Raw genomic sequence first — 12,464 nt, forward strand, 5'->3', positions numbered from 1 at the left:
CGAAAAGAAAGGGAAAAAGCGAAAAGAAAGGGAAAAAGCGAAAAGAAAGGCTCCATCTTTTTGTGCCCACAATCTGAAGAGATTTAGGGAACTTCGTGGGCTTCCTCAGCTATTGCACCTTCAAAAGCGAACCCGATTTACTGGCTGCATTATCTGTTCTCACCATAAATATTCAATTAGCAAAAAGTGTAAAAAGGCAAAAGTTTCCATAATATATTGTGCATGACACACAGGATAAGTGCTCATTCCATCTTCATGGATCTCTTACCAGGTTTTGCTCACACAATCCACGGAACTGCTGGAACTTCTGTGACATCAGAAGCTGAGCGCTGCCAACAGCACTGAGAACCTTCCCAATCACTGCAAGCAGAAGGCAGAGGTCAGGGCGAACAAATTTCATGCTAGAAATGCTTATCCGGGACATGAATTAGAGTCTACTTTGCCAGATGGGCCATTGGCACTAGATATTCAAAGAGAAAGGACTAAAAGGAAATAGCAGCAGTGTCTGAGGAGCTTAGCACAAAATATGACCACAAAATCTTGTAAATATATATATGGCATAACGACAATTCTTACTTATACAAACTGCTAAAAAAAATGTAACAAAAAAAGAAAGGTAAAGCTAGGCATATACATAATGAAAATCATATTATACTATGGTAATGATTATGATATGGGTCAGAAAAATGTACAATGTCACCTGCTGTTTTTCCCCGGATTCCTAACCCTCACCAATTGGAGAATGTGAAACCTCACTGATCACCTGTCAATTTAACCACAGTTTTAAAAAAGGACCCTTCACCAAAGGTTTCGTGTTGAACTGGATACATGATGTGACAGTGGCTGTAGAGCAGAATATTTTTTTTTCTTCTTTTTTACAGTCTGCCTTTCCATTGATGAGATTAACAAAGTATTTGGCAACTCATGAGTTCATTTTCGATAAGTTAAACGTGGCGCCATCACATAGTTTTCACGGAAGGAGTGTACTTCTACCACCTGTATGATGTTGCCAATCATTAGCAGGCTGCATTCTACTCAGCACTTTCTAATCATGATGGAGGTTAAGGTACTGTCACATTTAGCAACGCTGCAGCGATATCGACAACGATGCCGATCGCTGCAGCGTCGTTGTTTGGTCGCTGGAGAGCTGTCACACAGACAGCTCTCCAGTGACCAACGATGCCGAGGTCCCCGGTAACCAGGGTAAACATCAGGTTACTAAGCGCAGGGCCGCGCTTAGTAACCCGATGTTTACCCTGGTTACCAGCGTAAAAGTAAAAAAAAACAAAAACGACACTACATACTTACATTCCTGTTGCGTCCCCCAGCGTCAGCTTCCCTGCACTGTGTAAGCGCTGGCCAGAAAGCAGAGCGGTGACGTCACCGCTGTGCTCTGCTTTACGGTCGGCGCTGACACTGGGGGACGCAGGGAAGCTGACGCCAGGGAAACGTGACATGAATGTAAGTATATAGTGTTTTTTTGTTTTTTTTTACTTTTACAATGGTAACCAGGGTAAACATCGGGTTACTAAGCGCGGCCCTGCGCTTAGTAACCCAATGTTTACCCTGGTTACCGGTGAAGACATCGCTGGATCGGTGTCACACACGCCAATTCAGCGATGTCAGCGGGTGATCCAGCGACGAAATAGAGTCCTGGACTTTCCCCAGCGACCAACGATCTCCCAGCAGGGGCCTGATCGTTGGTCGCTGTCACGCATAACGATTTCCTTAACTATATCGTTGCTACGTCACAAAAAGCAACGATATCGTTATGTGTGACTGTACCTTTAGACCAGTATTGTATCTTACATCTCCCAGACTGAGAAATCTGCTCTAAACTATTGTGTATAGTGTTTTTTTTTTTTGCTGTGTATTGTTGCCTTCTTGGGATTGGGCAATGTCATTCAGTGAAAACGATCTGAATTTTTGCCAAGTCCAAGTGGATGTTAACCCATTAGTTGCCAAATATTATGATTGCTAATATCTCTACAATAGAGACATGGAATAAAAAAAAAATTAAAATAATAATATGGGGAACAGAAGGCAGTAATATACAACTTGAAATGGACATTTAGTCACTGAATTTCAGATGAGCCAAGGAGTAAATTTACATGCATAGCACAGCACCTTTTAGATTTCGGCACATATACAGACTTTAGTACATTAAAAGGATTTTTAGATCCATACTGTATCAAAACGTGGGGGTAACTACTATAGAAGTTAATCAACTAATACCACTACTTAAATTTTTTGAAAAAGACAGTATATAAAAGAGTAATATGATTGAACTGAACAATCTATTACAAAATCACAGTGAAAGAAAGCCCATTAAAAAAAAAAAACATTAACAGTAAGGAAGTGGGTCATACATGAAACAGGCATATAATACTACATAACATATCTACACATCAATTTTAGATTTCAATCCAACACAACCTTATTGAAAATATTACAAGGCAATGGAATAAATGGAGGCAGTCTTAAAAAAATGTTGCGTGGTATCATTGCCTGCAAGAGGGCAGACCCAACACTATAAAGCAGCAGAAAACGTCAAATTAAATGCAGCTCAGAAAATACAGACTATGTGCCATAATGGTAGGTTGAACCACACTGCCCAGCACCCCAACGCGCGTTTCAAGTGTAGCTTTGTCAGGGGTACTGAGGCAGTGTTCCTGTGGGTATACAAAAAAGATATATTTCTTGTCAAATCCCCTGTAATTAATCAAAAGGAGCCACCCCTTGCCCATCCAGACTGCCGCGGCCTGCGCCGTCAGATCCATCTCCTGCTTTATAGTATTCGGTCACTGCCCCCTTGCAGGCAATGGATACCCAGCAGCATTTTCTTAAATTTATTTTTTTGCCTTGCAATATTTTTCAATAAAGTTGTGTTGGATTGTAATCTTCAATTGGTTGCAATTCTATGTAACATATCGACAGATGCCAATTTCACGTATGAGCCACACTGCCCTTACTGTTTTAAGGTTTTTTTTATACTGTCTTTCTTACACTGATTTTGTAATGATTTTTCAGTATAATAATGATATTACCCTTATATAATGTCTTTTTCAAGACATTTAAGTGGTGGTATTAGGCCGAAATTCACAGACAGCCTTGACTCCAGAGAAAGAAACAAAGACTTGGCTCTCAGGAGGCTGCATTCACATATGGACCACAAAGAAATAATGGAATACCTTCTTCACACAAGTTGTTATCACCGGTTTCTCTCTGCATCTGTTTACACCAGCCCTCCAGCCGCTCTGTCTCAGCCTGCAACAACTTCAGGAACCAGTGTCCATCTCTGCGGCAAGCTCCCGCCTGGGCAGGCTCTGTAGAAGGAGGAGAGGCTGCAGAATCCAGCCAAGGGTCAGGGGGAGGAAGGGCAGAGGCTTCTGTATCCCCACCATCTCCATAGGAGAGGTGCTTTTTGGGGAGGGGCACTGGAGGACCAGTGGTGGGCTGACGGGTTGGTGGGCAGTCAGGAACACTTTTATCAGATGAATTGCTGGCCTCTTGCGTATCAGAATCTGTCTCTTGCTTCGATGTCATACTGCTGGATCGACTATTCCTGTTGGCAGACAGTAAAGGAAGTTTTATAGACTTTATGAAGACGTAACAATACAAGAAGCGGATATTTGTCAGTATGATACGCCAGCATCCTTTTTTTGTTGAGGTCAATGTACTTGAATGGGTAAGACATAATGCAAATGCTAAAAAGACACTGAGAAGGGGTTGTCCAAGTTCGGCATGAAAGTCTGCGGTCACTGTGACTGCAGACTTGTCAGTCCTCAAAGTGCACACATTGCGAGTGGTCAGGATTCTCCATTGCCAGGAGCAGGCTGTTCTTCATATTGAACACTCGTGGTTACAGAATTCTAGACATTCATTCTGAATTGACATGTGTGGCCTTGCTCAACGAACAAAGAAAAACAAAACCCCAAAAACAATTACAGAATTGGGTTTTTGCCCATTTTCACTGAACTTGGAATTCCCCCGCCCATTTTACGGAACATTGAAGGGTTAAATGGATGGTGTCATTCAAATCAACACATCCCTCACAAAACCATAATACAGATATTTGGACAGGACAATAAAGCCAAGGCTCTTGAAAGGGGAGGGAAAAAAAACCAAGTAAGGAAGGGATTAAGGGGCTAAAGTAGTAAATATCTACCTAATATTAGAAAACTTTATATCACGCATACAAAGTGCTACATACAGCGAGTGTGAATTGCTGGAATAGGAATTATTTATGGCTTCGCTCGCACACATCAACAATGAATTCCCCTTGTCTGCACAGACCCATTGAACTTCTATACAAATGTAGAAAACAAGTATGCAAATAGGTAATCTTATCATTCAATGCCCATTTATGTCTAGGAACACATTCTTACTGTGCAGATCCTCAGTGTTCTAAGAAGTACAAAAATGACTAATCAAGTAAAAAAAAAAAAAAATTATATATATATATATATATATATATATATATATATATATATATATATATATATATAATGTATAGCATCGGAAGCTGTAAATGGTCCTGTAAAAGACTAATGGCTGCGGAGTTTAAAAATAAATAAACCCACTCTCTTGGATGAAAAACTGGCTATTCGTAAAGAAAACGAATAAAGTATTGTCTAATGGAACCATGCACTCTAGTTTCTATCCTATTCCTCCTGGAAATGTAGGAATACATAGTCACAATTTTCCACATTAATAGATCATTCCTTACATGGTCTGACACAGACCCTATAAGGGTATGTTCACACGTTCAGGATTTCCATCCTTTTTTTTTCCTGACTGTTTTTTAAAAAACTGCAGCTCTTGGCAGAAAACGCAGGTCCTTTTTTTGGTCCTTTTTTGGTCCGTTTTTGATGCGTTTTTTGATGCGTTTTTTGATGCGTTTTTTTGATGCAGTTTTCTAGCCAGAGTCTGTGTTTTCTAGGAATTTTTTTAGGGTTAAAATGGCTGAAAATACCCTAACCCTACCCCTAACCCTAACCCTACCCCTACCCCTACCCCTACCCCTAACCCTAACCCTACCCCTAACCCTAACCCTAACCTAACCTTAGTGAAAAAAAAAAAAAAAAAAATTTCTTAATTTTTTTTATTGTCCCTACCTATGGGGGTGACAAAGGGGGGGGGTGTCATTTACTATTTTTTTATTTTGATCACTGAGATAGGTTATATCTCAGTGATCAAAATGCACTTTGGAACGAATCTGCCGGCCGGCAGATTCGGCGGGCGCACTGCGCATGCGCCCGCCATTTTGCAAGATGGCGGCGCCCAGGGAGAAGACGGCCGGACGGACACCGGGTGAGTATAAGGGGGGGGAGATTAGGGCACGGGGGGGCATCAGAGCACTGGGGGGGGGCATCGGAGCACTGGGGGGGGGCATCGGAGCACTGGGGGCGGGATCGGAACACGGGGGGGGCAGCCACACTCCGCCCACGCACTTCCGCCCGCTCCCCGCACTTCCTGCTGCAGCGGTTCTGCACATCAAACCGCAGTAAAACCCGCAGATATATTTTTGATCTGCGGGTTTTACTGCGGTTTGGACCTCACAATGGAGGTCTATGGGTGCAGAACCGCTGCGGCTCCGGAAAAAGAATTGACATGCTCCTTCTTTTTTCCGGGAGCTATTCAGCGCGTCTTTTTTTTTACAATTTCCGGACCATGTGCACAGTGTGTCCTGTTTTCCATAGGGTACAGTGTACTGTACCCTGCATGGAAAACAGCTGCGGAACCGCAGCGGCAAAACCGCCGCGGTTCCGCGGTAAAAAACGCACTGTGTGAACATGGCCTAATAAGTGCAGACACCTTCTCACAACCATCCTCAAAATAGTATTCAAGTTTACCTCCACTCTTCTTCCACTTGGACTCCAATGGATTGAAATCTGGCAGGAGGGGGCGGCTCGGGAACAGGCACTGGTTGTATACTATCCACCTGTAGAAAAAGAAAATTTATATATAAATAAAAATATATATATAATAAATAAGAATGAATGAAGAAATGAGCCCGTGTTACTATTAAGGAATGAATAAGTATTGATGTGAATCTGTCAGCAGGTTTTTGCTACCTCATCTAGGAACAGCACAAATTAGGAAAAGAGACCCCGATTCCAATGATGTATCGCTTAGTTTATTGGGTGCACTAGTTGTGACACAATCAGTTCTTAAATGTAACATACAGCAGAGTTCAGAAAGAACCTAGCCCACACTACAGCTTTCTGTGTACATGGTCTATGGACAGTGAGCTTATCAGGGGGGCGTGGTCAGACCAGGGATCTTGTGCAGTCTGGTCAGGGCAATGATAAAGCCCTGGTAATAAAACCTTCATTTTACGTAAACAGCATACAGGCTAATAAATGACACATTGCTGAAATCTTTATTTCAGCCCCCATCTCTTGCAGTTTTCAGATTACATAGCAAAAACCTTCTGAAAGGGAAGAACTTACATTTTTATGCACATTTAGAAAGTACGTACATTTGTATAACTGTCACTTTTGGATGCCAGAACTTGACGACTATACAGAGAGTACATTGGCTTTAATTTATCCCTCCCAGCAGTGTTTCAGATCACAAAATACTGGTTTGACCGACCAGCAACAATTTTTTTTTTTTTTTTTTTCAGGAAGACGTTCATCAGCAGCTGCAGTATGCATTGTACAGCTGTTGTAGACCTTTTTTGAAAAGAATATGGCAATTTGATAACAATGCTATACAGTAAGCTTCCAGTCTCTTCAAAACTAGGTTTAATATAAGCAATAATGATGAGACTATTATAAAAAGATCAGAATTGACTTTGGACTTCTGACCAGTATAAATGCAGTCTGCCTGCGACCTCCTGCCTTGATAGGTCATGGAACACAATGGCCCTAATAAATTACAGCACAGTAATACATAGGCCATGTGTACAATCTTTACTATGCACTACCTTTAGTTTGGAAATGGATTGTTAGAGTAATGTCCAGTATGATTTTCTGACCTGGTAATCCATTATTAACACGGCATGATTAGAGATATGCAGGGAATTAAAGAGTGTGCTCTGAAAGGCCCAGAGGGCTGACTGATCAATCAAGTTTTATAGCAGGACTAATTTATGCCTTAAAAAAAAAGTGCATCAGCGGAAAACATCTTTCTATCTAATGGCAGAACTGTCTGCTTTCACGAAACCACCAAGAACCCAACCCTGGCCACAGCCTTCACCGTTGGGATGCTTCCATAATGCGGACAGGAGATACAGGATCCAGGAACTGCTGATCGGACTGCGGGGCCTAGGCTGGTCGAAAGAGACATGGAGGCGAGCCAGGACCAGGGCTGGAAAAATGCTAGTGGGCCCTCTAGCTGCAAGGCACTGACAGTTGGCATCCCACGTGGAGGTTGTTTTGGGGGTCCATCGCAGAGTTTGGGACCAGTCATCACGTCTCGTTCAACCAGCGGGCAGGAGAGACAGAACTCTTGCCTTGAAGGCTGCAAGAGCTGATGGTTGGAAAAAGGGTCACATTCCGAAACATGGTTGTTATGTGGCGAGTGTGATCTGAGGAGGAAGGGAGCAGGATGAACCATTCTTGAAGACTGAACATGCCTGGAGAGGCTCTTCGAGAAGGGGCTACCACCCCCCAAGACATCATATTGTCCTTGGGATTCCCCACCTCCTGTACAGGAGCAGGCGATGGTGCAGGTGACACAGGGGACTGTAGCAGACTTCGGCATGTTGGGAGCTCCGGCACTACCTGAAGCCGGGTCACTTACAGTCCAGGCACCTGGGAATCAAGCTCCAGAAAGCAGTCCCCCCCAGCCTCCTGAGAAAGGAGAATAAAAAGCGGAAACCTGAAGAGGATTACTATATTACTCATCTTTTCCTGGCTTTGCACTTTTTGCAGAGCATTTGAGTGTAGGAGTGCATCAAGTACACTTTCAAAAATATTTACGTTCAAATATTTTTTTTCTGGATTCAATTTGACAGCCATACAGTTCTGAGTAAAATTAGGGTGGGTTAAAATTTTTGAAAACGCGTGGCCTGGTACAGTCCACAAAATATTTGGGTGGCAACAATTGACTATTGTCATAGATACTGTAAAACATGATTTGCGGAAAATTTCATTGGTTTGAAAAAACAAAAAACAAACAAAAAAATAATGCAATCGGCCTGCTACAGGTGTACAAAATTTTGTGCCTCGGTACTCAGCCAAAAGCCGCCACCATATCTCCCGTTGTGGCGTTCCTGCCTTGTACCAGCATGTGTCCAAGAACAACACAACAACGGTTTTACTAGGATTGTCCACTTAACGGCAGACATGTGGAAAAGCGCTTGTGGTCAGAGAGGCTACATTTCCCTGATGGTACACTGGGTGAACATTGTGGAGGCCAAGGCAGAGTCCCACCCTGGCACAACACACAAGCTACCTACGCCGAGGATTGCTGGCCCTACTGCTAGGCTTCTTCCACCCACTCCTGCTCCTTCATCTCTGACGTGCCATCTCAGAGCACATCGTCCACATAAGCCAGAAGTTCTGCAGCACTGCCTCAGTGACGCGGCAACAGGCTCTGCTGAAACTAATTTGTCTGGGAGACAAACCGCACACTGTGGCACTTATTAAAAGGAATAACAGATCAGACACATCTGTGGCTCTTAATACTGAACAGACACGCACAACTTGCTGAACTAACAGTTTCTGAAAACCTACCCAGATTTGCCAGAGCTTCTGAACAAGATACGCCACATCAGCACCCATTTTCACAAGTTAGCTACAGCTGCCGCTGCTTTGGCAGTCATGTAGCAGCGCATGCAAGTGCCAGCTCACAGGCTGGTGTGCGATGGAACTGCACACTACTGCTCACAAAGCCTTGCCAGCATGTCCAGAGGTCAGTTGCGGAATGCCAGCTCCAACATGCCCATTGGTATTCTGGTCAGCCTCCACACAAAACTGAAGTGTGGGCATGGATGTATGACATTTGTGCGGTTGTCCAAGACTTTTAGGACTCTACAAAGATGGTGAGTGGCGATGACACCATCAGCGCAACACTCCCACTTCTGTGCCTACTTAAAAACAGTCGCTGCTGACAAATTTGAAGTTTTGCATACGGACCAAGTGGAAATAGAAGACATGAGACAGGGAGATACAGGTGCTTCTCACAAAATTAGAATATCAAAAAGTTAATTTCAGTTCTTCAGTACAAAAAGTGAAACTCATTATACAGAGTCATTACAAACAGAGTGATCCATTTCAAGTGTTTATTTCTGTTAATGTTAAACCCAAAAATCATTATCTCAGTAAATTAGAATTAACAAAAACACCTGCAAAGGCTTCCTAAGCCTTTAAAGGGAATCTGTCACCTCAAATTGGCGGGCTATGTAAATGCCCTGTGTCCGGTCCAGTGGGCGGTGTTTCGTCTTTCCTCCACCACAGTAAAAAAAAGCAGTAATGCTTTTTGGCTTTGCCTGCAGTTGGACAAAGCATACTGCACGTGCACGAGGCAATCTTGCCTCACGCACGCGCGAACTATGGAGGACACCTACTCAAATTCCTGAAAATATGGGATGGAGGAAAGAAGACGAAACACCGCCCATCGGACTGGACACAGGGCAAAAGGTCATTGTTAAAGAAGCTGGCTGTTCACAGAGTGCAGTATCAAAGCATATTAATGGACAGTTGACTGGAAGGAAAACGTGTGGTGGAAAAAGGCGCACAAGCAATCAGGATAACCACAGCCTTGAAAGGATTGTTAAGATAAGGCCATTTAAACATTTGGGGGAGATTCACAAGGAGTGGACTGCTGCTGGAGTCATTGCTTCAAGAGCCACCACACACAGACATATCCAGGACATGGGCTACAAGTGTTGCATTCCTTGGGTCAAGACACTCCTGACCAACAAACAAAATGCCAGAAGTGTCTAACGTGGGCCAAGGAGAAAAAGAACTGGACCGTTGCTCAGTGATCCAAGGTGTTTTCAGATGAAAGTAAAATTTTGCATTTCATTTGGAAATCAAGGTCCCTGAGTCTAGAGGAAGAGTGGAGAGGCCACAATCCAAGCTGCTTGATGAGGTCTATTGTGAAGTTTCCACAATCAGTGATGATTTATGGAGCCATGTCATCTGCTGGTGTAGGTCCACTGTTTTATCAAGACCAAAATCAGGAAATTTTAGAGCACGTCAGGCTTCCATCTGCCGACAAGGTTTTTGGAGATGGAAATGGCATTCTCCAGCAGGACTTGGCACCTGTCCACACTGCCAAAAACTTTTGCTTGTCAACAGAAAGCGATGACCGGCTCACTCTGATAGCAATGAATAAGGCATGGATTACACCAGACTTTTCCACACCACCAGATGACAGCAGCGCATGAAGAGCTTTTAAATGTTCAATATTTGAATGAGGCCAGTCAGTTGTTGCCTTCTAGGGTCTAGGGATGACACCACTTATAATCCTTTACGGGCTTTGCACATTGTGCAAAGCATTTATGAGTGTAAAAGTACCACAAAGATACATTTTTTTTTTTTTTTTTTTATGATTAACCCCAGTTGGTGCTTTCAAAGGTGTATGGATGACCCTGCTTGTAATTATTAGCAGGTTATGCACTTAGTGCACAGCCTTTATAAGTCTAGGAGTACCACATTACAATTTGAACAGAATGTGTACGAGACCCTCTGAGTCCCTAATTTTTAACACTTCTTCGTTCATTTTTTTATTTAATAAATTCAATTTTGGTTAAATCTATTATATATCTCCATCTCATTATATAGGAAGAAACGTTTAACTTTATACCCCTGTAAACTCCAATTTTGATGATTTTAAAGGTTTTGTCAGTCCTTAAACTGGAGTAAAAGTGTGACACCATTGTTCTCAGCTACAAGCGGAGAGTCAGATGCTTCCAGGAGTCTCCCCCATGCTGTTCTCCTTCCATTCAGCACTTTTTCCATCCATGTCAACGTTTTCACTGCCCCCAGACCTCCTTGTAGGGTCTGAAGGAAAAAATGGTCCGATTTCCTATTGACTCCCTTTATACTCGTCACTCAAAATGAGAATCCGAGCATTAGGAATTGCTTGGTTTGAGTAACAAGCATCTGAGCATCTTCGTGCTCGCTCATCTCCATTAGGGCTTGTTTCCATTTGCGAGAAACACGTCCGAGTCTCGCATGTGGAAACGAAGCTCTGGTGCCGGCACTCCGGAGCGGAGCGTGCAGCTCCATGTGTTCCTATGCGGCCACACGCTCCGCTCTGGAGTGCTGGCGCCAGAGCTTCGTTTCCACATGCGAGACACGGACGTGTTTCTCGCAAATGGAAACAAGCCCTTACTCTCCCCTCAGCCAGGGCTCTGCACAGCAATTCAATGTGCACTGCAGATCAGCCAACAGAAGTAGCCTTCTATCCTGTCTGCCATTTACTTTGGATGCTGTCAAGGGATCAGTCACTAACTCCAGAGACCTAGCTGTGGGGAAGTGACTGAGGATGACTGACCTGCAGCATTCAGTCAATACCATAGTGACTAACAGGTGGTGCCATAAGATATTTTCTTATATACCGGTACTAACTATCGGATTTTTAACACCAGGTAAAAATCGCAAATATTTTTATAGTCTTATGTTATATACAGTAGTTTAGAGCCAACAGTCAGCCCCTTTAAGCCAAGAATGCCTTACATCAAAAGTACAGCAAGACAATAATCATATACTGTGTTTGACCTATTAAAAGCAAAGTATAACGAGAGAGGACTTACTGGAGTCAAAATCTAGACCACAAATCTACTCATAGTAACAAAATATTGGTGACACAGGATGCCCCTGAAAAGGGTATACTCAAACAACAACATGAGGTGCTTAAAAGGAATGATGGAAATCGTGTTTTAGAAGCGACAATCATTGCTTTGAGCCAGAAATATGGTCAGAGCAGTTGTCACTTCCATTCCTTCACACCATGATGAAGAACACTTAGGCTTGAACTTGGCACTACCTACAAAAGATCACAAGCCCAACATTTTCGCATCATTTTTTGTATCAAAGAGCTGCACATCTACATTGAATGGATTTTTTTTTGCATATGGGTGGAACAAGTTCCTCTATTTAAATGGAATTCTCAGACAGCAATTACTTTAATGAACACTTACATCCTTTTCCCACGGTGTTCTCGGAGCAGTACAACAACCTACTATTAATTGAGTGGTGCAGGCAGTATAGAAACCGAACCACCGAGTCACACGTCAAGTGATAGGAAGTCAGCAATTTCACAGAGCAGTAAAAACCATTGTGTAAGAATAGTGAATACTCCCTCGCATATACAAGCTGGCAAGTCAGTAAATGCCAGAGGTTACAACAATTAATCATTTTCCATGTCACAATTAGGAGTAGTGTGGACCCAGAATTAATGCATCTTACTGATCAGTGCAAGTCCCAAGCTGGAACGCTTTAAACAAAAGAAAAAAAAGAAAAAACTATTACAAAAATAGACCAACACGACTTCAAAGGGCA

At 42.9% G+C, this 12,464-nt stretch overlaps 1 protein-coding gene across 3 annotated transcripts in view; it reads right to left on the reverse strand.

Annotated features, from left to right (window-relative positions):
- Window positions 1-12,464, reverse strand: part of DLGAP4 (DLG associated protein 4) — a 300,448-nt gene that overhangs the window by 29,384 nt on the left and 258,600 nt on the right. For all 3 annotated transcript variants that reach the window (XM_069752301.1, XM_069752302.1, XM_069752303.1), the window contains 3 exons: window positions 5,856-5,944; window positions 3,192-3,565; window positions 269-360 (listed from right to left, as the gene is read on the reverse strand). In XM_069752301.1, the coding sequence (XP_069608402.1) occupies window positions 269-360; window positions 3,192-3,565; window positions 5,856-5,944 (555 nt within the window). The remainder of the gene's footprint in view (window positions 1-268; window positions 361-3,191; window positions 3,566-5,855; window positions 5,945-12,464) is intronic.

Source organism: Ranitomeya imitator, chromosome 2 (genome assembly GCF_032444005.1).
Source record: "Ranitomeya imitator isolate aRanImi1 chromosome 2, aRanImi1.pri, whole genome shotgun sequence".
Classification (NCBI taxonomy): domain Eukaryota; kingdom Metazoa; phylum Chordata; class Amphibia; order Anura; family Dendrobatidae; genus Ranitomeya; species Ranitomeya imitator.